Source organism: Caretta caretta, chromosome 2, assembly GCF_965140235.1.
Source record: "Caretta caretta isolate rCarCar2 chromosome 2, rCarCar1.hap1, whole genome shotgun sequence".
NCBI lineage: Eukaryota > Metazoa > Chordata > Testudines > Cheloniidae > Caretta > Caretta caretta.
The window spans coordinates 80,401,139-80,428,186 of record NC_134207.1 but is presented as its reverse complement, the minus strand read 5'-3'; the positions used below and the strand labels follow the sequence as shown (position 1 = coordinate 80,428,186).

Below are 27,048 nucleotides of genomic sequence, written 5' to 3'. Positions count from 1 at the left end.
TTAAATCCCGCCCGCCAAATTGTAATGCTTAAAACGCCCTGAAACGCTTCTCTGGCTTTGAGGGTTTGTAAGAAAAAATGCCAAGCGAGCCCCAAAGCTTCGGCCTGACCCCGCGCAGCAGCTTCCCCCGGTGGCAGCTCCCACACCGGCCTCCCGCCTGTTTGGAACGCGGCCCCTTTGACGCCACAAAGCTCCGCCCCACAGGCTCGCTGGGCGCCGCCAATCCGCAGGCAGAGTGCCCGGGGAAAGCCCGGCTGCGGCCCCGCGCGCCTGGAGCGCGTGCGCGGGGGGCTCCGCGTGGCTCTATAAACATGGCTGGGGCCCGCCGCGCGGGGGCGGGTCCAAGCGCCGGGCAGCAGGAGCCCAGGGCGCCGGCGCAGTAGCAGTAGCAGTAGCGTGAGCCGGCTCCCTGTACCCGGCCGCCGCCGCTGGGGGGAGGCCTAGCTCGCCCCACGTGTGCGCAGCCGGCCGGGGACGGATGACCATGTGTTTTCGCCGGTGTGGCAGCGGGAGCCCCCCGGAGCAGCCCGCGCGCCGCGGCGGCGTGTGAGCCCCGGATCCTGCCGCGCCGCGGAGAGACCAGCCTCCCCCCTTCCCGGCTGCTATGCTGTGGGATAACGCGGACGCCCCGGGAAACTCCAACCCTCCCCGCCTTGGTCCCGCTCTCCTCCTCCTCCTCCATGAGCACCTCTGCGGCAGCCCCGGTGCGGGTGATGCCCGCCGGGCACCCTGAGCAGGCAGTGGCGGCTCCTGCAGCGAGCGGGGCCGGTGGGGCTCAGCCGGCACCTGCCCTGCTCTGCTCTCAGAGCACGGTGCCCCCTGCCTCTGTCTCCGCAGCTGGCGCTCCCGCGGGGGCCCAAGCAGTTGCCTTGAGCCACGCAGTGACTAAGGTTCCCATCAGCCTGGTGCCTGCCGTTTCCCAGCAGTCACGGGTGGTGACTGCCCCCGTGGGGACGCTGGTGGCTAAAGTGGCCACTGTCACCGCTGCCCAGCAGCCACCCAAGAACTCTGGGGGGCCTAGGCTGGCTGCTCCGCAGACCGTGGCTCCCAAAGCCCCCCAGACCACTACAATACAACTGCCTGCAAACTTCCAGATCCCACCAGGTGAGTCACCTGCTTTTCTCTTCTACACCCGCTGAAAGGCATCGCACTGCGAAGGGACCGCTTCTGGGCTAGGAGAGCTCAGTGCTGTGTGAAACTTCTCTGGGAAGCTGACGACAGTCATAATGCAAAGTGCTCCACTTCGAGCCTGAAGTACTGTTATGGGTCCTTCTGTAAGCTCTCAAGTAGGAGGAAATAATCAGGACCTTCTCTCTCTCTGTTTATATGTTCTCATGTAGTCACTTAAGAATGCCATACTGGGTCAGACCAATAGTCCCTCTAGCCCAGTATCCTGTCTGCTGACAGTTAGAGCCCTGTATGTATACAAAATTTATATCTGTGGATATAAAGCAGATATTTCTGGAGTTGTAGAGCTCTAGCAACAATGAGCGAGACCAGCAGGGCCCTGGCCAGCGACCAGGCCAGGAACTGTAGCGGCAAAAGCTGCAGCAGCATGTCAGGCCACTACTCGCAGGAGCCAGCGCCCAACCCTGGCAGCTCCTCCGGTGTGGTTTTATTGCCCCAATCCCTACCCACTGGGGCGGGCACCAGGCTCACCGGCAGCTGTCCCTGATCATGCTAAGCTCTGATCATGCTAGTGGTTCTCAACCTGCAGCCTGTGGGCTGCTTGCTGCCCAATCTGCACAGAGCTGCGGCTCATGTGGCATCCTCAGGGCCATACAGGTAGTATTGGATGTGGCCCACAATGGTAAATAGGTTGAGAACTACTGCGCTAGTGTGTGCAAGTGGCTTGCGCACTTCCAGACAGGAGATGCACGCCGCTGCTTGGAAGGGACTCCCGTCCAGGAGAATGCGAGCCATTTGCACACAATAGCTATAAGGGACAGCTACTGGTAAGCCTGGGGCCCAGTCCAATGGGTAGGTGGGGGTGGTACAGCCATGCTGGAGGAGCTTCTCTAGGCTAGGTGCTGCTGCGGTTTCTGGCCTGGCTACTGGCCAAAGCTCTGATGGTCTCACTCATTGTTGCTAGAGCCCTACAACTCCATGGAGATCGACAGCTATCTGCATCTACGGATATACATTTTGTATCCGCGCAGGTCCATGCCAGGTGCTTCAGAGAGAATGAACAGAATAGGCAATCATTGACTGATCCATCCCTCTGTTGTCTACTCTCAGCTTCTAGCAATCAGAGGCTAAGGACACCCAGAGCATGGGTTTGCATCCCTGACCATCCTGGCTAATAATCATTGATGGACCTATCTTCCATGAACTTATCTAGTTCTTTTTTGAACTCCTTTACAGTTTTGTCCTTCATAGCTTCCACTGGCAGCGAGTTACACAGGTTGACTCTGTGTTGTGTGAAAAAGTACTTTCCTTGTTACATTTTTTTAACCGCTGCCCATTAATTTCATTGGGTGACACCTCTGGAACTTGTGATGTGTAGGGGTAAATAATGCTTCCTTCTTCACTTTCTCCACACCATTCATGATTTTATCTACCTCTGTCATCTCCATCTTTAGTCATCTCTTTTCAAAACTGAAAAGTCAGTCTTAATCTCTCCTCATATATATGTTCCATACCTTTAATAGTTTTGTTGCCCTTTTCTGTATTTTTTCCAGTTTTTTCAGATGGTGTGACCAGCATTCCAGGTGTGGGGATACCGTGGATTTATATAGTGGCATTGTGATATTTTCTGCTTTATCATCTATCACTTTCCTAATGGTTCCTAACATTCTGTTAGCATTTTTGACTACTGCTGCAAATTGAGCAGATGTTTTCAGAAAACTATCCACAATGACTCCAAGATCTCTTTGAGTTGTAACAGCTAATTTAGATCCCATCATTTTGTATGTTTGGTTGGGATTGTTTTCCAATGTGCACTAGCTTTCATTTATCAGCACTGAATTTCATCTGCCATTTTGTTGCTTAATCACCCAGTTTTATTAGGTCTTCGCAGTCAGCTTTGCACTTAACTATCTTGAGTAATTTTGCATTGTCTGCAGACTTTTGCTACCTCACAGTTTACCCCTTTTTTCAGCTCATGTATGAATATGTTGAATAGCACTGGTCTCAGAACAGATCCATGTGGGACATCCCTGTTTGCCTCTCCATTCTGAAAACAGACCATTTCCTCCTTCTTCGTTTCCTACTCTGTCTTTTAACTAGTTACTGATTCATGAGAGGACCCTCCCCTCTTATCCCATGACTGCTTACTTTGATTAAGAGCCTTGTGTGAGGTACCTTGTCAAAGACTTTCTGGAAGTCCAAGTACACTGTATGCACTGGATCACCTGTATCCACATGTTTGTTGATCCCTCTCACAGAATTCTAATAGATTGGTGAAGTGTGATTTCCCTGAACAAAAGCCATGTTGACTCTTCCCCAGTGTGTTCATCTGTGTGTCTGATAATTCTGTTCTTTACTACAGTTTCAACCAAATTGCCTGGTACTGAAGTTAGGCTTACCATCCTTTAATTACCAGGATCCTGTCTGGAGCCTTTTCTAAAAATTGGTGTCACGTTAGCTGTGCTCCAGTTATCTGGTATAGAAGCAGATTTAAATAAGTTACATACCACAGGTAGTTCTGCAATTTTATATTTGAATTTCTTCAGAACTCTTGGGTGAATACCATTTGGTCCTGGTGACTTATTAGTGTTGAATTTATCAATTTCTTCCAGTACTTCCTCTATTGATTCCTCAAACTGGGACAGTTCCTCAGATCTCCTTCACATCTTCTGCAGTGAAGAATTCATTAGCTTGTCTGCAATGGTCTTATCTTCCTTGAGTGCTTCTTTAGCACCTCTATTTTCCAATGGCCCCACTGATTGTTTGGCATTGTTTGGCAGGCTTCCTGCTTCTGATGCACTTAAATATTTTTGCTGCTGGTTTGAGTCTTTGCTTGCTCTTCAAATTCTTTTTTGGCCTGCCTAATTATGTTTTTACACTTGCCAGAGTTTATACTCATCTTGGTTTTCCTCAGTAGGATTTTACTTCCACTTCTTAAAGAAAGCCTCTTTGCTTCTACTTTGTTGGTTAGCCATGGTAAAACTCTTTTGGTCCTCTTACTATATTTTTTAATTTGGGCTATAGATTTAATTTGAGACTCTATTATGGCATTTTTAAAAAAGTTTCCATGCAGCTTGCAGGCATTTCACTTTTTTGTGACGACTTTTTAATTTCCGTTTAATTAGCTTTCTCATTTTTCTGTAGTTCCCCTTTCTGAAGTTCAGTGCTATTGTGGTGGGCTTTTTTGGTGTTCCCCTGCCCCATGGGATGTTAAATTTAGTTATATTATGGTCGCTATTACCAGGCAGTTTAGATATAGTCCTCTCTTGGACAAGATTGTATGGTCCATTTAGGACTAAATCAAGAATTGCCTTTTCCCTTTTGGGTTCCAGGACTAGCTGCTCCAAGAAGCATTCACTTATGATGTCAAGAAACTTTCTCTTCATCCCATTCTGAGGTGACATGTACGCAGTCCCCCAGTATTGTTGAGTTTTCTATATTTATAGCCTCTAATCTCCTGGAGCATTTCACAGTCACCATAACATCACCATCCTGGTCAGGTGCTCAGTAGTGTATTCCTACTGCTATATTTTTATTATTCAAGCATGGAATTACTAACCATGGAGGTTCTCTGGTACAGTTTGATTCATTGAAGATTTTTACTTTGTTTTCTTTGACATTTTGTGTCACCACCTCATCAACACGACCTACTCTGTCATTCCTATATAGTTTGTACCCTGGTATTACCGTGCCTCACTGATTATCATAATTCCACCAAGTTTCTGTAATGCCTCATTTTAATACCAGGTGCTCAAGTTCATTCCTCTTAGTATTTAGATTTCTAGCATTTGTATACAAGCACTTACAAAATTTGTCAGTATTTGGTTGTGTGCCTTCATGTGATGTAATTGAATGGGACTTTTTTGTTTGACTGTTTCTCTTCAGTTCCTATCTGTACTGTATCAACTTCTATCCTCTCCTCCTGATTAAGATATAGAGAATCCTTGTTAACAGATCCTCCCCAAGGGACGTCTGTCTGAATTATGTGTTCCTCCACACCTGTTGCCTTTCCCCCGGTCCCTTTTTAAAAAACTCCACTACAGCCTTTTTAATTTTACATGCCAGCAATCTGATTCTGTTTTGGTTTAGGTGGAGCGGATCCTTCCTGTACAGGCTCCTGCTTTCCAAAAAGGTTCCTAATAAAGCTAAACTTCTCCTCCCCCATTGTCTCATCCATGCCTGTCTAACTGATCCTGCTTGTGGAATTGGAAGTATTTCAGAGAATGCTACCATGGAGGTTCTGGACTTCAGTCTCTTACTTAGAAGCTTAAATTTGGTCTCCAAGACCCCTATACCTTTCCCTAGTCAGCAGTACCTACAAGTACCATGACCACTGGCTACTCCCGAGCACTGCACTCTCTTGATGTCTCAAAACATCCACAACCCTTGCATCCGGCAGTCAATTCACCATGTGGTTCTCCCGATATCACAAACCCAGCTATCTGTTTCTAATGATTGAATTCCCCATTATGTTATAGTTGCCTTTTAAAACAAGCATTGGAGTGATTCTGGGAATTGAAGACTAGTAAGCTTTATGTCAGCACCAGGGAATTAATTTAAACTATCATTAAAAATAGAATTATGAAATACCTAAATAAAAGTGATGTGAAAGGAACAAATCAGCATGGCTTTCATAAAGGCAAACTTGTTTCTAGCCTCTTTAGGGTTCTTTAGGCATATCAACAAATAGTATAAAGGAGAAGAGTATAAAGGTGAAGGAGAATTGGCTGACCTTTATTTGGATTCTCAAATTCTTTGTCAAAGTATCTCACCTTGTGACTTAGTTTCCTCTAACATTTAGTGAGGGGAAAAGTACTGTTTTGGATCAGACATTGACTAAAGTACAAATTAAGTAGGCATAAATGGTCAGCTCACAGCATGACAAAAGCTTAACAATGTAGGGCTCCCCAAAGTTCTGTACTGGATGAAGAAAGATAGACTTGTGGTTAAGGCATTGAACTAGAAATCAGGAGATCTAGGTTAAATTCCTAGCTGTCCTGTAGACATCCTTTGTGATCTTAGTCAAGTTACTTATACTTAATTGCTCTGCCTAAAGTTTCTTGTAAAATAAGGTTAGTTCCCTACCTCATAGAGGTGTTGTGCAGATAAAATCTATCTGCTTGGATAGATACTGGTGGTGGAGGGGAGAAGAGGAACATCTAGGTTGATCAGCTTTTAATCTACAGTTCAATGTGCAAAAAGGTGGTGAGCAGCCAGGTGGTGATATTGTCAGATGACAGAATTTAGTCCTGAAATGTTGTTTGGTTCTAGCCACCCTCTCCCAAAAAGCATTTAGCAGAAATAGACGGGATTCAGAAACGTATACCAAAAATGACCGGAAGTGTAGAAAGTCTTAATGAAAAGAGATTGAAAGGATTGGAACATGCAACTTAAGGGGCAGGTGAAGTGGTGATAAGATATACAGAAGATTAATCAGGTGCTCCACTCACCGTTCCTCGTAATATTGCAAACAATGGGTTATTCCTCTTGTCGGTTCTAAACTTGCTGTTCTGCCTGCCTCATCGCAAGGCTCTGGATTAGATGATCCCTTATGGTCCCTTCCATCCCAATGTTTCTTTGAGTCTGATTCACAAAAAGCTTTTTTTAACCATCTATTCACTGGAATTCACTGCCACTATATATCGAGCCTGCAAGGGTTTAGTGGGATTCAAGAACTGATGAACACTGATCTAGATTAGATGAAGTTCTTAACATTATAAGGGGAAAAAAAAACATTATACTTCTGTTGGAGGTTAACTTATGCCTTGAAAGTTCATACCCCAATTGTAGTGAAAAAAAATTGTATTTCCATGATTGTCTACCACCAGGAAAATTCCTGTATTAAAAGCATTTGTTACTAACAGTCAGACAGGATACTGGATTAGATGGGCCACTGGTCTGATCCAATATGGTAATTCCTATATTCTTATTACATGTCCCTGATTTTCAGAACAAATTCAATATCCTGAAGTGCACTTTATGTATTCTTTTGTATTAAAGTATACTTCACAAAATTTCTGTTATGGACCCCTATCAAGTTTTTAAAAACTAGCCTATTTTCATTAGTCAGTTTCACTTTCTGGTTCTCAGACTCTAGCACTGTGGTTCTCAAACTTTTGTACTGGTGACCCCTTTCATATAGCAAGCTTCTGAGTGTGACCCTCCTTGTATGTTAAATACACATTTTAATATATTTAACATTATTATAAATGCAGGAGGCAAAGCGGGGTTGGGATGGAGGCTGACAGCTCGCAACCCCCCCCAATGTAATAACCTCGAGACCCCCAGAGGGGTCCCGATCCCCAGGATGAGAACCCCTGCTGTAGCACAATGATGTGGTGTCCGGGTTGTGAGGACATATTTAAATCATATCCAGCTTTCCATTTAAATGAACATTGCAGAAGTGTGAGTGTTAGGTTTTGTGAATTCATTTATAAAAAAAATCTAAGTTTTGGCCTCTAATAAGGTCCTTTTACAACATACTGACTTTTGACATGAAGATAGGTTTAAGGAAAAAAAACTGAAGTGCATGCTCACTAGCACTATCATAGTTTGGGAACTTTCATATGAGTTTAAATCTATTCACCTTCCATGTGTTTTTTCATAACTTGTGTATAATCTGTATTGAAGAAGTAGTTTTATAAAAGGATTTTTTCCTATCCGCTTTCTTTCCTACTTAAGTGAGGAAATAGTGCTGAATATGGTATCTATGGAACGAGGCAGATGTCACAAATGCAGCATTACATTGCATCTTCTGTTTGAGCCTGGGATAGGAAAGGGTGAAGCTGAGCTAGGTTTCAGATTGGAGTTTAGAGGTTTTAATATTTTAAAATGTTGCAACTTAACTCCATTTGCTTTTTAAGAGATTTCTTCTGTGCTACCAGTGTACAAAGTTAGTTAAAATTCAAATGTAGAAACATCACTGGATGATGCACTTTGATTATTTTGATCCTTTAAAAAGAGACTCTTACACTTGAGAGGGCTTTATTCTATTTACATGTTTTCTGTCTTATGGATTTCATTCTTAATAATTAGCCAAAAAAGGTAATTCAGGCAGGAAGTTCTAATGGTGAATTGTAGCATTACAACTAGGTAAGTGTTCATGCGAATGCCTCAAACAAATGGTTGACTTAATCATGGAGTGTCAACGCTTATATTTGGAAATAAATAGCTACAAAATCAAGCAACAGGCAGAAATGAAAAGTGGTAGGTAAGAGAATGCAATTAGCTTTCAAAATAGTGGTGTTCAATCTGTGGCCCTTGAGAGCAACTATTGAGGAAAATATGCATTTAATTATTAATTAAAAGCATGTTCCCTGTGATTCTGGAAGTGTTTGAATTGGCCCTTTTGCTATGGGGAGAAGTAGGGAGCACCACTTATCACTGTTTGTTTTAAAGCACTTGCAGTGTGAACTGGGTGCGCTCTTTAGTAGCAGGTTTCAGAGTAACAGCCGTGTTAGTCTGTATTCACAAAAAGAAAAGGAATACTTGTGGCACCTTAGAGACTAACCAATTTATTTGAGCATGTGAGCTGTAGCTCACGAAAGCTCATGCTCAGATAAATTGGTTAGTCTCTAAGGTGCCACAAGTACTCCTTTTCTTTAGTAGCAGCTGCCCTTTCCCTGTTGCAGCTGCTGATTAGCTCTCTTGCTGGCTGGCTGCTGCTTTGTGAGCAAAGTGGGAGGAGAGAGTTGCACTGGGCTGTGGGAGTCGCGAGGGAGCAGGATAGGAGCTTGCCTGGCTCTGCCAGAGTCTAGTGGAGCATCTAGAAAAGATGTTTCCTTTCCCCTAAACAGCCATTGTGGGAAGTCCAGGGGAAGAGGAAAAAGTTACAGGTCACTGACTCTCTGGCCTGGGACAGGTTAGTCAGCCTTGTGCCAGCTGGCAAACTCTCTGCTAAGGACCTTCTAGCTCAGGGGTGGCCAACCTGTGGCTCTTCTAAAGTTAATATGCAGCTCCTTGTATACGCACCGACTCCAGGGCTGGAGCCTACAGGTGCTAACTTTCCAGTGTGCCGGGGGGTGCTCACTGCTCAACCCCTGGCTCTTCCACAGACCCTGCCCCCTCCCACCCTTCCCCTGAGGCTGCCATGGCTTTGCTCCCCCCCACCCGCCTGAGCCTCCTGCATGCCACGAAACAACTGATTGGGAGGGAGGGGGAGGTGCTGATCTGCGGGGCTGCTGGTGGGCGGGAGGCGCTGGGAGCCGGGGGTGGGGCTGATGGCTCCTTCTCAGGCTCAGGTTGGCCACCCTGATCTAACAGATAGCCAGAGCACTGTGCACTCAAGCCACTCCCCCCTGTGCTGGAGGTGTATGGGCTGTTGTTAGTTTTACAGCCACTGGAGGATGTACTGTACAAGAGGGGGGTCCCTAGCAGGCACTTGCAGGTAGGGGACTAGCAGGTTCCTTTTGTGTCACCTGAACCAGAACTGGGCAGAGAAACCTGCTCCAGAGTGTGTATTTTGGCCCCTTCATCTTGAAATATGGTAAACACTCAGACTGAACAAATTGCTTCCTTAAAGGTAAAAAGAACAGGAATACTTGTGGCACCTTAGAGACTAACAGTTTTATTTGAGCATAAGCTTTCATGGGCTACAGCCCACTTCATTGGATGCATGCAGTGGAAAATACAGTGGGGAGATTTTATATGCACAGAGAACATAAAACAATGGGTGTTACCATTCACACTATAAGGAGAGTGATCAGTTAAGGTGAACTATTACCAGCAGAAGAGGGGGAAAAAACCTTTTGTAGTGATGATCAAGATGGGCCATTTCCAGCAGTTCACAAGAATGTGTGAGGAACAGTAGGGGGGGAAAATAGACATGGGGAAATAGTTTTACTTTGTGTAATGACACATCCACTCCCAGTCTTTATTCAAGCCTAATTTAATGGTGTCCAGTTTGCAAATTAATTCCAATTCAGCAGTCTCTCGTTGGAGTCTGTTTTCAAAGTTTTTTTGTTGTAATATTGCGACTTTTAGGTCTGTAATCGAGTGACCAGAGAGTGAATTGTTCTCCGACTGGTTTTTGAATGTTATAATTCTTGACATCTGATTTATGTCCATTTATTCTTTTACGTAGAGACTGTCCAGTTTGACCAATGTACATGGCAGAGGGGCATTGCCGGCACATGATGGCATATATCACATTGGTAGATGTGCAGGTGAACGAGGCTCTGATAATGTGGCTGATGTGATTAGGGCCTATGTTGGTGTCCCTTGAATAGATATGTGGACACAGTTGGCAATGGGCTTTGTTGCAAGGATAGGTTCCTGGGTTAGTGGTTCTGTTGTGTGGTGTGTGGTTGCTGGTGAGTATTTGCTTCAGGTTGGGGGGCTGTCTGTAGGCAAGGATTGGCCTGTCTCCCAAGATTTGTGAGAGTGATGGCTCGTCCTTCAGGATAGGTTGTAGATCCTTGATAATGCGTTGGAGAGGCTTTAGTTGGGGGCTGAAAGTGACGGCTAGTGGCGTTCTGTTATTTTCTTTGTTGGACCTGTCCTGTAGTAGGTGACTTTTGGGTACTCTTCTGGCTCTGTCCATCTGTTTCTTCACTTCAGCAGGTGGGTATTGTAGTTGTAAGAATGCTTGATAGAGATCTTGTAGATGTTTATCTCTGAGGAGTTGGAGCAAATGCGGTTGTATCGTAGAGCCTGGCTGTAGACAATGGATCGTGTGGTGTGCTCAGGGTGAAAGCTGGAGGCATGTAGGTAAGTATAGCGGTCAGTAGGTTTCCAGTATAGGGCAGTGTTTATGTGACCATCGCTTATTAGCACTGTAGTGTCCAGGAAGTGGATCTCTTGTGTGGACTGGTCCAGGCTGAGGTTGATGGTGGGTTGATGGTAGGGTTTTCATCTTTCATATGAGACTCTTCCTGCTCTGCCTTCTCTTTAAAAAACAGTGAACGTTTTTGAGAGAACTTTACAGTCAATGCAGTCTGCATACAGAACACGAACAGCACGTGCAGTATTTACTTCCCAGCTGTGCAAATATGCCATTGTCCTGATCTGTGTTCATTCGGTCCTTGGCCTATGCTGATATTGCTAATGGTGGTTCAGATTGTGAGAGAGTCCATGACACATAAGACAATCTGTTTGCTGTGGAGTGGACTGACCACTCACTTCAATTTACTGTTAGAAAAGTAGTGGTGATAAATGCTGTGCAGGTGTCAGTGATGGAAATAGTTGAAGGCTGGGTTTAGAGGATAAGGTTCCTGTTAATATTTTTGATATAGCTCTTATCTTCCAAAATGGCTAGTAGTGTGGACAAGCTTACTCATGGTCTTAGCACATGAGTCTAAAGGGCTACAAAAATAAAAACCAAAAAAAACTCTGGTAACTGACCTCACATTCTGGGGTCCAACACATTTATGGAAGAGAGAAATGACATAGAGCAAAAAGAACAGCAGCAATCGTAATTTCAGTACTCTATCTTCCTTTTCCCCATCCCTGTTCTTGGATCTCCTTATATTCTTTTTTGCCCTTTCTGTCACTGTTCATCTTTTCAGTTGTCTATCTTCTACTTCTCATCCTTACTCTGTTTGTCTGGGGGATGTTTTAAAGGCCATTTTTGAAGGGTCACCAGCAGCCAAACAGGTCTGCTTCCCTTATGGAAGGGCAGGGCAGTGAAGTGTGAAACTTGCCTAGATACTGATGAATTCACCTTTATTACTTTATGATATGCTTACATTAGGGATACTCTTCAAAAGCTTACCATTGTTACGAAATCTGGTCTAGCTGTACTGGTGTTAGCAATGTTGTAGTGTACTAGGGCTGCCAGCTACTAGTTTGTCAGATATGTGTCCTGTGAGCAGGGTTAGATGATGCTTAAACCAGTAGCAGCAGCTTGTTTACACTAGGTGTGTTAAAATTGCTCACTCCCATGGAGCTGAACAGGTGTGTTAGCAACCGTGGATAGGTATGCTTTGAAAAACAGCCCTAGTATAGGCAGGGCCCTACTGTGCATAACATGCTTTTCTACTTGCTGCAGAAAGCAAGTGACTAAGATTATGGGAATTTAGTCAGTTTCTCTTTTCATCTGGGTCCTCTACAAAGAACTGTTTTACTTGTTGCTGGCAAGTTCACTGCCACCTAAGGTCTGTACAAGCTGATTGTGGATAACTGTTCAGAAAGCTTAGGCCTTGTCTACACTACACAGTTTTGTCAACAAATCAGCTTTCATAGACAAAACACACTGTACACGCTGAAATGCTCCTCTCGCCGATGTAACTCCCTTGCTACGCTGACATAATAAAACCACCTCAACGAGCAGCATAGAGCTTTTTGCGACAGAGCGACCTCACTTAGTTGTGTCACCTTAAGTGGCCTCCAGGAGGTGTCCCACAATACCCATCATGACTGCTCTGGTTAGCAGTTAGAACTCCGCTGCCCCGAAGATACACAGGTATGCGCCCCTCCCCTGTTTAGAAGCCAGGGAATCTTTGAAATTTCTCTTCCTGTTTGCTCATGGTGCACAGTTCACACAGCATCTTCCCAGTTGACCGTGCTGGCTTCACGCAGCAGACGTGCTTCCGTGTGGAGCACACCAGAGCTGTCTGATCTACTGAGTATATGGGGAGAGGAGGCTGTGCAATCGCAGCTTTGCACCAGCTGTAGAAAATCCAATACTACAGGCTGATTGCATGAAAGGCACATGCAGCTGTGTCATGGTAAAATCAAGGAGCTGAGGCAGGCATACCAGAAGGGAAGGGAGGCCAACCGTCGCTCTGGAGCCACACCAAAGACATGCCGCTTCTATACAGAGCGGCCCGCTATCCTTGGTGGCGACCCCACCTCCACCAAGAGTCCTGTGGATACTTTGGGGGACTGGAAGCAGCAGCCAGAGGACTCAACCCCGATGAGGAATTGGTGGATGAGGAGGTGGAACTGGAGGATCATGTGGAGCATAAGGCAAAGTCGTCCAGATGCATGGCAAGTCAGGACCTCTCTTCCACTCAGGAGGAGTCTAGCCGGTCCCAGCATTCCAGCTCTGGCTTGCAGGATGCAGGAGAGGGGAGCGCTGGTAAGTGCTCATTTTGCTTTGATACTGCACAGTGAGAGGAGATTGAGCTCTCATGTATTTTGTTGTATGGTAGAGGAGGGATAAGGGACTGAAATTAATAAAGCCTATCCATCTTCTAGGAATTCTGCCATCCTCTGCTGAAGGTTCCTTCGGAGAGCTGCCTTGTTTCTCCCCACCGCTATAGGAAACTTCGCTGCACTACCCAGCAATTAACTCTGCAGGGACCAAAGCGGCACACAGGCGATCAGCCTACAGAGCTGGTCTGAAGCCACACACATGCAGGAGATGCTCCCTTGCATCCTGGGTTACCTGTAGGAGTGAGATCTGGTTCGATTACCCTATCCTATGGAAAAGGGAAGGGTACCAGTATTCAGAATAGGCTCCCTAGCCACTTATAGTAACCCCCTTTGCAAACCAGCCTTTGTCCTGTCTTGCCTTTTCCCCTTTGCCCACCCCCACCATGTGAAGTCACCATAAATGGGACTCATGGTGACCTGTGCTAGCCAAGGGACAGTGAGAAAGAGGTGTATGTAACTTTTCTGATTCACAGCTGTGGGGGCACTCAATACCATCTCTTGATTGCTGCTTTGCCTTCTGCAGATGTGCCCTTGAGAACACACTCCTCCACACCAGTGATGCACCTCCATCAGATAAGGCAGTGACCCAGTAAAGAAGATATGTTTCTCGAAGTGCTGCAGTGAACAGATGCATCACATAGTGAAATGAGCATGGAGAGAGACGACAAATGAAAGACTGAGGCTGGATAGCTGGGAAAGGACATAGGCAGGAGTGGAAGATAAAGCTCCTGGAGGACCATATAGAGATGTTGAAGTCCCTCATTAGCCTGCAATTAGAGCAAATCTGTGCCTGACTCCCCTTCCTGCGACAGTAGAACTCTGGTCCATGCCTTTCCCAAACTCCTCTACCAAATTCGTTGCATGGTCCTGGTCCCTCACAGTACCCTGTGCACTCCACGCCTAGAGACTGGTTTTCCAATGAAAGATGGAATTACACCCAGCTGTGAGAGCCCTATCTGCGAGACTGTTCCTCACTTTTATGTTCCCTGTTTGTCCAAAAGTTTGTTTTATCCCGTTATTAAACCTGAGTCTTTGAAATAATGAGTCTTTATTTGTGACATACCTATGTCGCTCAGTGCTAACGTTGAAACACAGTGGCTATAGGTAGGAATATTTGCTCCTTGCAATTAATGCTCAAGAAGCAAGCACTACAGGAGTAATTCATGGCGGCAAGTAAACATTGCCTGGCCAAATTCATCACATACAAACACGTTACTGGGAATCATTGTCAAAATGTTCCTTCAAAGCCTCCTTGATTCAAATAGCCTCCCTCTGCACTCCTCTAATTGCCCTTGTATCTGACTGCTCAAAATCAGCAGCCAGCCAGTCAGCAGCCCACCCCTGGAGAAACTTTCCCCCTTTGATTTGCACATATTATGGAGCGCACAGCAGCCCACAATGACCATTTGAATATTTTCCTCATTGAGGTCTAACTGGCCAAAAAGACAGCACCAGAGACCTTTTAATCAGCCAAAAGGCATTCAGCAGTCATTTGGCACCTGCTGAGCCTGTTGAAGCGCTCCTGGCTGCTGTCTAGGTTCCTGGTGTAAGGCTTCGTGAGCTGCGGTAGGCGGGGTCTCAAAGGATCACTATGGGCATTTGCACATCCCCCACTGGAATATTCTGGTCTGGGAAGTCCAAGCATGCAGCTTTCTGTACGGTCCAGTGTTCCGAAAGATGCATGCATCATGTACCTTTCCTGACCACTTTGCATTGATATCAGTGAAACAGCCACGGTCATCCACCGGCACCTGCAAGACTATGGAGAAGTAGCCCTTTCGGTTGATGTACTCCGGCACAAGATGGTCTGTGTCCACAGTTGGGTTGTGTGTTCCATCCATCGCCCTACCACAGGCAGGGAATCCCATTGCCTCAAAGCCATCAATTTATTTCGTAGACATTACCACGAGTCACTCCATCATAGCAGGAGGCGATTAATGGCCCTGCACGCTTGCATCACCGTGGTGGACTTTCCAGCTCCAAACTGATTTACGACTGACTGGTAGCAGTCTGGCATTGCCAGCTTCCACACAGCATCACTGCTTGTTTTTCCACAGTAAAGGCAGCTCTCATTCCGATATCCTTGCACCACAGTACTGGGGAGAGCTCTGCACACAGTTCCAGGAAGGTGGCTTTGTACATCCAGAAATTCTGCAGCTACTGCTCATCATCCCAGACCTGCATCACAATGTGATCCCAGCACTCAGTGCTTGTTTCCTGAGTCCAGTACCGATGGTCCACCATGGCAAACTGGTCTGTGAATGCCAGCAGCAGTCTTGAATTATTTGTTTCCATGGCATACAGCGGGGCAGGCATCACCAATTCACTCTGTTTCGCAGCTCATGAAATACTGCAGTACCAGCTGCATTGTATTCATAATGTTCACCACCACAATGATCAGCAGCTCAGGATCCATGCTATCATGCAGAGATGGCGGGTGCACGGTTTACAAGGGCTGTTGGAAAAGGTTCAAAATGAAGTAGGAAGCCCATGGAATGATAGGACAGAAAGAACTGCATCATGGGATGGCAAGCATGCGCTGCGATCCGTTCCCAGAGCTCCTAGCAGCAGAGGGTGACGAGTTGCACAGTGGGATAGCTACCCATAGTGCAGCACTTTGTGGATGCAAGAGCAACAACTGTAGATGCACTCAGCTGACACAAGGAGCTTTGTGTGGCTGTGCTCCACTAATGTTGTTAAAGCGGCTTATGACTATCAACAAAACTTAAGTCTACTTAACTCTGTAGTGTAGACATGGCCTTAGTGAGGCAAAGTGGGTGGGATATCTTTTATTTGACCAACTTCTGTTGGTGAAAGAGAGCTTACACAGAGCTCTTCAGATCTGGGAAACTTAATCAGAGTGTCACAGCTAAATACAACATGATTGTTCAGCATAAGTAGTTCACACAGGTTCCAAGGGACCATTCAAAGTGAAGTGGCCCATTAACACTCCTTCAGTAGGGGAAGGCTCTGCAGAGGGTGAGGGGGGAGAGGAAATTACCTTACCCACCTTCTCTCTATCCTGGAACTGACACAGCTACAACACTGCATACAGAAAGGCTGGCGTGTGAGTGTGGGGTGCGGGGGTGGGTGGCAGGCATGGGATGTGTGACATGTAGAGCTCATAAGCACCTTTGGGATGGAAGGAATTGATATGATCATCCCCAAAGAGCTATTGGCTGCTTCTGGATGTTAAACAGCAACTGCTAAAGCTAGACAAATTTAAAACAGCAAGTCTGGATAACCTGCATCCAAGAGTTTTACAAGAGCTATCTGAGGAGCTTGTTGGACTACTAATGTTGATTTTCAGTATGTCTTCAGTATGTCTGGAAGTTCCAGAAGACTGGAAGAAAGCTGATTTTTGTGCCATGTATTTAAAGAGGGTAAATGGAATGATCCAAGTTGTCATAGGTCTGTCAGTCTGATACAGATCCAGGGCAAAATAATGGAGCAGCTGATACAGGACTCATTATTCAAGAATTAAGGGGGTAATATAATTAATGTCAATCAATATGGGTTTAGGGAAAAAAAAGATCCTGTCAGACTACTTGATATCTCTTTTGATTACAAGTTTGGTTGGTTAAGGTAATAGTGTTGATGTAATATACTTGGACTTCTGTAAGGTGTTTGACTTGGTACTGCATGATATTTTGATTTAGAAACAAACTAGAATGATATAAAACTAACATGGCACACATTTAAGTGGATTGAAAACTGACAGGACAGGGAATTATTATTGAACAGGTGTTTTTCCTGTGGAATCCCACAGGGACTGGTTCTGCGCCCTAGGCTATTTAACACTTTTTACCAATGAACCTGGAAGAAAATATAAAATCATCACTGATAAAGCTTGGAGATGACCCAGATATTGGTGGAGTGGTAAAAAAAAAAAATGAAGGTCACTAATACAGTGCAGTCTGGATCCCTTGAGCAGGTAGGCGCAAGCAAACAATACATGCGTTTTAATATAGTTAAATGCACATTTATACACCTAAGAACAAAGAATATAGGTCATGCTTGCAGGATGGGAGGGGTGTGTGTGTTTCTCTATCTTGGGAGTCAGTGATTCTGGGGGGAAAAAATTGGGCGTCACAGTGGAGAATCAGCTGAACATGAGCTTGCGTGGAGACACTGGCCAAAAGGGCTATTATCCTTGAATGCATAAACAAGGGACTCTGGAGTAGGAACAGCATATTAGAATGGGTGCAGTTGGAATCCTGTGTCCAATACTGATGTCCACAATTCAAGAAGAATATTGATAAATTGGAGAGAGTTCAGAGGAGAGTCATGAGAATGATTAAAGGATTAGAAAACATGCCTTATGGACTCGAGTTCACTTTTTTATTTTAGAGAAGATTAAGGGGTGACACTATTCCCAATTTGATTACAATCTGTAAGTAGCTAATGTTTGATAGTGTGCTCTTCAGTCTAGCAGGGAAAGGTATAATGTGATCCAGTAGCTGAAAGTCAAAGATAGGTAAACTCAGACTGGAAATAAGGTCTAAAATTTTAGACCTTGAGGTTAGTTATTGGAACAATTTAGCAAGAATCATGGTGGATTCTCTATCACGGGTGATTTTTACATCTAGATTGGATGTTTATTTCCCAGAGCATTTTCAGAACAATTTTGGGGAAGTTCTATGGCCTGTGCTATACAAGAGACCAGACTAGATCACAATGGTGTCCCTCCTGGCCTCGGACTCTGGACGTTCAGATTTAAAAAAATAGTAAAAATAGAGAAGTGCTATGTTTACAGTGCAGTGTAAACCCAGGGTTTGAATTGAGGCTCAAGCCTAATCACCCTTCAGTCTACACACACAAATTGTGCTAATCCTGGATTTGGACCCAGGATCTCAGGACCTCACAGTTTGGAGGGTCCAAGCCTGAAACAAGCCAGGACCCAGGGTTCAAGCCCTATTATTTTGCAATGTAGTCACAGCCTCACTGGGCTTGTGCTCTGGAATCCGCCAAAAGTATTCCACAGTCCCATGGGATGACTTTCTTTGCCCTCTGGACAGTCAAGTTTGGTGGGCAGTCAAATTTTCCCACATTGCACCATGAACAAAGGACTGGAGTAGCCTCCTTTTGGGAGAGCACTAGGATGTCTGGGATATGGGTAGTTGCACTTAGGCCCGCATAATGTAGCCCCAGGTTGGGACCCTAAATTCAGCATTCCTAAACTGGGGTTACAGATGAGTATAAATGCTCAAGCCCTCTAGATTAACAAACCCAGGCTCTGTTAACCCGAGTTCTACTAACCTTGGATTTGCATTGCAGGGTAGACATACCTGAATTGCACTTGGTCAGGAGGTTGACTTTCCTGTTTGGAATAATCCTTCTCTGACCTTGGGACTAGATAACTAGTGAGTCTGTCATCCAATGTACTTTACTTAGCACTTCACCTGAAGTCCATGGAGAATTAAACTGATGCTAAATGGCACCTGCCATTTAGTTAATTAGAAATAATTATATCAGATACCCCATAGTCTCCACTGACTAACCTTTACTTTTTGGGTTCAACTAGGGTTATAGTTTTGCACAGGCGCCAGCTTCCAATTGTTCCAGGGGGTGCTCAACCTCCGCTCAGCCCAGGTTCCTGCCCCCACTCATCCCATCCCCGACCTGCCTCTTTCCATCCCCTCCCCCAAGCGTGCCCTGCCCCGCTCCTCCCCCTACCCCCTCAGCACCAGTACATGCTGCAGAACAGCTGATCGCAGTGGGCAGGAGGTGCTGGGAGGAGGTGGAGGAGTTGAGCGGCAGCCACTGGTGGGCAGGAGGTGCTGGGGGGAGCATGGCTGCTGGTGGGTGCTAAGCACCTGCTAGTTTTTTTTCTGTCAGTGCTCCAGCCCTGCCCATTCTCCCCCCCCCCCCCCCCCCGGTGATTTCTTAGAGAGACTTTGGGAAAATTGTCTTTTCTCTCTCATTTCCTCTCCCACCCCCACCATCCCACCTTGTCTCATCTCATCTTCCCTAACCCAAAGCTAGAAGGAGGAGACCAGACTGAGACCATCTTCCAGGAGGAAGGCCACCCAGCTGGCCTTGCTCTTGTTTAAGAAGCTGTTACCTCTGAGTGCTGAATATCATCATGACACCCTGTCCTCAGCCCATCTGTGGAGATACCTAGTTGCTAGCATTGAGGAGGCACATAAGATCCTGTTTTGCCTCCCTTTCATGTTACTTTCTTCCCCACTATTTTTCTTCCAATCCTCTTGGCTTTTCTCCAAACCCTAAAATCAGTTGCATTGCATCAGCATAGTGTGACCCTGCCCTCTCTAATAAGAAAAGACCCAATCAGATGTCCCTAATTGGAAAAGTGGTCCAGGTCCAAGCAACAGGTGCCACGATCAATTTGCCAGCCAAAGCATCCATTTGTGACCAGCCTACCATCCAGTGTTCCAAAGATATTGGTAAAAGCCATATTTCCTCCACCATGTTTATTAGAAACAGGAGAAATAAATACCCTTTATGCATCAGGGCTGAATGGATGAAAAGGTTGATTTGGAAATGACACTAATATTTTGCTCCCAAAAGGAGATAATCTTCAAAGGTTTTGATTTAGGTTTGTTTTGCATAATCACTCAACCATAGTTTCAGTTAAAAGGCTTGTTTTAATTTCTTGTGTTTAATCAATAAACTTTCAACTTTAGAATGAACGGATTTTAGTGTTTGCCAAGTAACTGAGTAAAACCAAGGGCTCTGTTTAAAAAATAACCCCAAACCTAATTCACTGTTTAGCGTTCAGAATTTATAAACACCTCTAACATTTTATTAGCCCAAATTAAGCCCCAGTCAGTGCTCTATATAGGGGCTTATCTACATGGGGAAAATGACTGGAATAAGCTATTTCACCATAGCTCCCAATTGGACATTCAATGCAAATAAGAACACTTCATTCTGGAACAATTTTCCCAGGAAGAGAAGCCCTTAAGCTTTGTCTAGACTAGGATTTAAAAGCATAATGTTAGATTGAGTCACCTAGCTCAATCTAGTTAGCATCTTCAAAAATCCTGGTCAAGACAAAGCAGTTGTCTACTAGCATGTGGGCTCCCTTAGGTTTTCACTTGACAAAGCTCTTAGCATATGCTACAGTACAATTGCTTTATCTTGTCTAACCAATTTATTTGAGCATGAGCTTTCGTGAGCTACAGCTCACTTCATCAGATGTATACCGTGGAAACTGCAGCAGACTTTATATATACACAGAGAATATGAAACAATACCTCCTCCCACCCCACTGTCCTGCTGGTAATAGCTTATCTAAAGTGATCATCAGGTGGGCCATTTCCAGCACAAATCCAGGTTTTCTCACCCTCCACCCCCCCACACACAAATTCGGGGGGTGGAGGGTGAGAAAACCTGGATTTGTGCTGGAAATGGCCCACCTGATGATCACTTTAGATAAGCTATTACCAGCAGGACAGTGGGGTGGGAGGAGGTATTGTTTCATATTCTCTGTGTATATATAAAGTCTGCTGCAGTTTCCACGGTATGCATCTGATGAAGTGAGCTGTAGCTCACGAAAGCTCATGCTCAAATAAATTGGTTAGTCTCTAAGGTGCCACAAGTACTCCTTTTCTTTTTGCGAATACAGACTAACACGGCTGTTACTCTGAAACCTGTCTTTATCTTGTCTGGTGTCTTTAAAGATGCTAACTAGAGCTACGTAACTATCTAAAACTGTATAGTGTGCTGGGGAGAATAGAGTCCCTCTCCTGACACATCTTCAAAAACTTTGAGTCACTTTCTTTGTTCTATCCATTGAAATGTCCAAGCTGTACAAATAGAAAAGATCTGTCCTGGGGCTAGGGGGAGCATTACAGTATCTATATTGTAGTGTAGCTATATATAGTGCTGTGTGAATGTGCCACACAGTTGACTTGCTATTCAAAGCAATTAGATTAAAGCGGATATAAACTATACCGAGTAATACACAGCAGAAAGAAGAACGGGGTGTGGCGTGTGAATTACATGCTTCATGGAGCAGCAGTTTCTTTGAAATTGAAGATGTGGCAACTTTACTTACCAGCAGCCAGCTCAGCCAATAGTAATCTAACAGCAGTTCAAGGAGTCTGACTCCCTCAGCAGCAGCTAAGGTCCCAGGAGTACTTGGGCTCAGGTGAATAAATCTCTCACAATTGACTGAGGAGAAATGGTCCAGACAGTATTACTTGAGACTTCAATTATTCAGCTTTCAAGCCAGCAAATCTGTCAAGGTTCTACAAGAGTTGGGATGCAGAAGTGCTGACAAAAAGCTGTCTGAGCTATTCAAAGGCTTGGCTCCAAAGCAGAGCAAAATAGGTTCTGTGGCACTCTTCAAATACAGTCTCTGCCCAGAGAGACGTGAAAAGTTAGGCCCAAACACCCTTCACCTTTCTGTTATATAGAACAGGCAAATGTGAACCAAAGCGTAGTCATTTTCCTCAAGACAAATTTTCATATTAAATTGTGGCTTAGTAAATTTCAAATGTCAATGGAAACACAATGCCATCAGTTAAGGTTTGAATGGTAACTCCAATTACATTGATTCTTGTTGGATTTTAAATGATAGGCTCTGAGCCACAATATTCTTTGTTTCTAAGGTAAAACAGTTACTTTATTGGTTATGACCAAAGACTGTTCCTCACTAAGTTAGTGTTGCTTAAAACTTGAACAATTACCATCTTTTCTGATAAGAAATGTAAGACTTCTGTGAAATTTGGGTATAAACATGCTTCTAAATAGTAACATAGTGAAAATAACTTTCATATGACGATTAGGCAAACTACTATCACTTCATAAGAAAAGTGAAAATGTAATACTCAGATGAAAAATCTATACCAACACACTGTTGTTTAAGGGCCTAATTCTGGTAGCCGTACTCACATTGAATAGTACACCACAATCTTGGGCACCTCTAAGTATGATGATTGTTTCCATTGATGTGCTTTTGGCCTCACTTGTTTCTTTGAAACTTGCTAGAAAAGGCAGTACATGAAACCTATCTTGCTGTCCAAACATTAACAGCTTTAGCACTTAGTATGTGCCTAAAAAGAGGATCTGTGCATGAGACGTTGTTAATCCTTAACATACGTCCGTTACTGCAAGGTGTTCTAAAGTATAAAATTACCTTGGTTGACTTCCTGTACCCTACCTTGAGGACCTCCCTAATCCACCCCCTCATCTTGTCTCTGCCTATGCCAGATAGTCAGTCAGTCTGGCCAGCTCGGGTTCAGAACCCTAGTGTAGACAGTAAAAGCTAGTATAAGCAACAATTTTCATCAGTGCATTTTACCCCTACTGGAAACTGATAAGCTGCATAGATGTACCTCACTGTCTGTAGCAGTTTTGCTAGGCAGCTACGCTAGGGCCGCTAAACTAATGGCTGTAATTGGGACTGATCTCCAATGTAGATCAGGCCTAATCCTGGTTGCCCCCCAGTCTCTCCTCATAATCTGGCCACTGCTGCTAGTGAAATGAACAAGATAGAAATGAACAAGAAATGAACATTTCGCAGCTGGGTTGTAGGGAAATTGTTAGTTTTCCTAAGCAGCAGAGTAAAACTAAGCAATAGCAGATGCAAACACAGGAGCTATTCACAAGTGGGGAGGACCCCTAAAAAGGGCTATCGGGGAGGAGAGTAATTGAGAACTCCCTTCCCCAAAGTTAGGTCATAGTGTGAGTAGAGAAATGGGCTCTTCCTTGGAAGTTTTACATTTATTTACTTTTTCTGTATTTGGCACCATTCTGGTACCTGACTAGGGTACAGAGATAGTGCAGTCTGAATAGCAGCATCCCCTATTGAGCTTCTCCCTAATATGTTGGTTTGGGGCTTGCTGTGATATCCCTTCCCATCTTCGGTATCAGCATCCATAGTAAGCATCTGTTCAAGCCCTGATTAATGTATTTTACTTAGTCAGCAGTGTCCTTATAAGACAAAATATAAACCTTAACCTGTGTTGTGTAGGAAATCATACAGCCCATAGCTTCAAAACTTTTATTCAAGTCATATAAACGTTAGGTCTCTTTCAGATGTAATTTGCAGCTTTTCCTTTCCCTTTAAGATATTTTAGCATGTCCTGCCTTTATCCAGTACAGTTTTAAACAGTATAAGTGATCAGGGCTTTTGTTTACTTTTAACCTTTTTTCGTAGCTGAAGAGGCTTCAGTATTTGTAGGCTAAATATCAGGGAAATTGTCCTATCTTTGTTTTTGCTAACTTTCAACATATTAATACGCTGTTTGTAATGCCTTAAGCGATTCCTCACTCATTTGAGTGTTTACAGCCTGAGGACTCCGAGAAAATGATGATAGCTGGGATTTTCAAAGGAGTTAGGGGCCCAAACCCTATTGACTTTCAATCGTATTTGAGCCCCTAACTTTCTTAGGCGTCTCTGAAAATTCCATCCCACATTTCTCCTACCCAACTCATTCTTTCAATGAAGGTAAACAAGTAGCTGTTTTCTCATATGTTGTCTTCATCATTCTATGGAAATCAGTTCTATTTTACTCAGAAATGTTCCCCACTCTATTGTAGCACGTATCACAAGAGATGCGCAAAATCCAAATCTTGGTTAGATTATGTAAGTGAAGGAGGAAGTGTGTGACTTTAATGTTTTAAAATATAAGTGTATTTGCTATTATGTTTAGACACATTCACTTATTGGTCTGAGATATGAAAGTCTTTTTAAAAATCTCTCTGCCTTCTTCCGCATTTCAATCAGATGAATTTGATTGGAAAGTGAATATTAATAGAGTTGGCAACAAATTTTTAACTAACAAAAATGCAGGTCTTCTATTGGAATAAATTTAAATGGTCTTGCTTTGAAAGTTAAGCTGCAGTAATTCCTGTTCTATTAGGACAGTTGAGTTGAATTCACACATCACTGAAGAAATTCTGAATGATTTATTTTGTAGCAGACTGCTTTTTCATTTTCTAAGTATTGGGTCTTAGGCTCTTGTGGCAAGGAAAAGTGTTTTTAAAGAAATCATTTTGTTTAAATAGTCAGTATTCAAAATATCCAAAGAGTGACTATTTTCCTTGACAAGTGTAAATGTGATAACTAAGATACACAGGGACACTCAGGCCTGTATTGTACGTAAAAGTTAGATCGACCTAGCTATGTCAGTCAGGCCTGTGAAAAATTTCCTGCCCTGAGCACTGTGGTTAGGTTGACCTAAGCCCACATGTAGACACAGCTAGGCTGACAGAAGAATTCTTCTATTGACCTAGCAACCGCTTCGCAGTGAGGTGAACTAATCCCATCAATGGAAAAAGCCTTCTATTGACGCAGAAAGCTTCTTTGCTAGGGCATTAAAGCAGCACGCCTGTTTGCTGTAGCATCTGTGGCGTAGGCATAACTTCAGGAAAGTTAAGAGTAAGGCCACGTCTACACTTCCACTTATGTCAGCAAAACTCACATTGCTCAGGGAGCTGGGGAAAAAACACCCCTGAGCAGCATAAGTTTGACTGGCATTAGTGCTCATGTGCACTAATGTTTCCTGCTGACATAGCGCTGTGCACACCGGCGCTTCTGTCGGTGTAACTTAAGTCACTCGGGTGTGAAAAAACACCCCTCAGAGCGTCGTAATTTATACTGACAAAAGTGCTAGTGTGGACATACGTCACTTCTCATCCTCTCTGGCATTGCACAAAGGGCTAGTCTCCACTACAGGGAGAACAGCGCTGCTCAATCCATGCAACAGGGGTCTATTTAGCAGGTCTAGTGAAGAGCTGCTAAATCGATGGCAGAGCACTCTCCGATCAACCCCCTTACTCCAGCTCTTTGAGAAGAGTAAGGGAAATTGACCAGAGACAGTCTCCCATCAGCTCAGGGCAGTGAAGACACTGGGATAAGTCGACCTAAGCTATGTAGACTCCAGCTAAGTTATTCACATAGCTGAGGTAATGTAACTTAGGTCAACTTACCCCAGTAGTGAAGACAAGCCCAAAGTTAAGGTTGCAGACACGATAACCAAATATTTTGTTTGAAGAAACCAAAAGCCTTCTTTCCTTTGGAATGTAAAAAGTATGTTAGAAGGAAAAAAAATCCATCTCAAAATGTCTTTAGATTTTGTAATATGGAGTTTTAAGTCTGGGCCAAAACTGATCTGACTGTGTCCCTTTAATGTCTTCCAAATGTAAATATACCAAAGTGAATATATGCAGCAACAGTGAATTTCCTCTATCTACTCGGACATCTTTAATACCAGCAGAATGATTAACTGTAATTGACTGCTTATCGGATATTTTTCCTTCTCATGGAAACTTGTGTATAAATAACTTCACTAATGATGAAATAGTGAACATCACATTTGGGCCCCAATCCTGCAAACACTTATGCATTTGCTTAGCATTACTCATGTGAGTAGTCCAATTGAAGTCAATGGGACTGGTCATGTAAGTGATGTTAGGCATGTGCATAAGTGTTTGAAGGAGCAGGGCCTGGAAGATCAACCGGCTCCAGTCTGCCAAAAGATAATAGTCTGTTAGTATTGCAAACCATGGCTCAATATGGATATGTTGGGTAAGCAGGTAGGTGGCTAGCCTGAGATGCAGCGGGCGCACTTATTTTCAAGTGCTAGCTCAAGGAGAGCTACCATACATATGACTACCCATGCTAGGAATTATACCTCCTGAGTACATATGTGGGGGTCTGGCAGGATTATACTTGGTTGGCTAACCTGAGTCACCATCCAAGTTGTCACAGCCACACTGCTGTATTTAGGCACTAACACTAACTGTGTTGGAAATTACATCTCCCAGCTGTTGTGTAGACTTCCCCTTGTATGTGCAATAGCTGTCAGTTGAAGGAACCGTAGACCCTGACTGGGTTTGTTTTGTGGTTTTGCACATCCTGAGAACTAATACTAGATTGGAAGATGCCTTGAGCGTGGAATAGGTGCTAGAGAAATACAACTATAGTGTAGCAGACTTGAACTACAATCTTGTTTAAAAGTACAGGGGCTAGAGAGTGTGAAGTACCTCAAGCAAAAAGTATCATGTTGAGCGGTTCTGGTTTGTATTATGTAACAAATGTAGACTCGCCGCATGCTTGGTTGAGTTGTTTCATATGCTTACTGATCTTTCACTACTATGGAAAGCTCTGGGAAAGACTTCATTATTAAAGATACCTTGAGTAAAATTTTAATGTTCTTTTTAAGAAAAGGTTTTGGATTTTGGGAGTTGCTACAGGGAAAGAAATGTATAGGTAAAAAGACAACTCAGAGACAGGAAAGGGGCAAAGAAAGTAGGATGTCTTTTTCCTGAATGTCTAAATAAAATCTGTTTCTGTTTAAAAAAATTTTAAACCCATTTTGAAGAGGTCTTCGGCCAATGGCTGGCTCTTATTGGAAGCAACAATTGCTTTCTAATAAATATCAGTTTGCCTACATATTTCAGTTTCCATTGCAAACTTCCTCTAATCTCTAAGGGCACACTTATGTTCATTATGTTTAATGGTACACTTGTTGGTTCAGGGAATTAAGTGCAAACAAATCTAGAAGAGCTCTTAAGCTCTCTAAGTCAGATAGTTGCACAAGCAAGTGCTGCCAACCAATCTGCTCTGGATTTTCTTCATATTTCTTTAAAAAAACAAGCAAACAAAACCAATTATCATTGGAAAATCAAAAAATCCAATTTTGTGTAATTAAAATCAAAATGTAATATGTGGTGTATTAAATGTGTAGCTCAGTATTGCTATTTGTTGAATGTTGCTGTGACTCTAATAATTAAATAATATTGCTGTCAAGAAGCATACATAAAGTGCAAGACAGTCAAGTTAAGACTGCTCTTTGAACCTTAGCCCTTGCATTTCCTTATTCTGACACACTTTGTGGGGATATTGAT

The 27,048-nt window shown here is 44.0% G+C and overlaps 1 protein-coding gene across 2 annotated transcripts in view; it reads left to right on the top strand.

Annotated features, from left to right (window-relative positions):
* Nucleotides 1-284: 284 nt before the first annotated feature.
* The window catches only part of TAF4B (TATA-box binding protein associated factor 4b), a 180,503-nt gene continuing 153,739 nt past the window's right edge, over nt 285-27,048 (top strand). Inside the window, exon 1 of one of the 2 annotated variants that reach the window (XM_075125264.1) lies at nt 285-1,104. In XM_075125264.1, coding sequence (XP_074981365.1) covers nt 681-1,104 — 424 coding nt within the window. In that variant the 5' untranslated portion in view covers nt 285-680. The remainder of the gene's footprint in view (nt 1,105-27,048) is intronic. The other variant, XM_048840510.2, reaches the window with a different exon arrangement.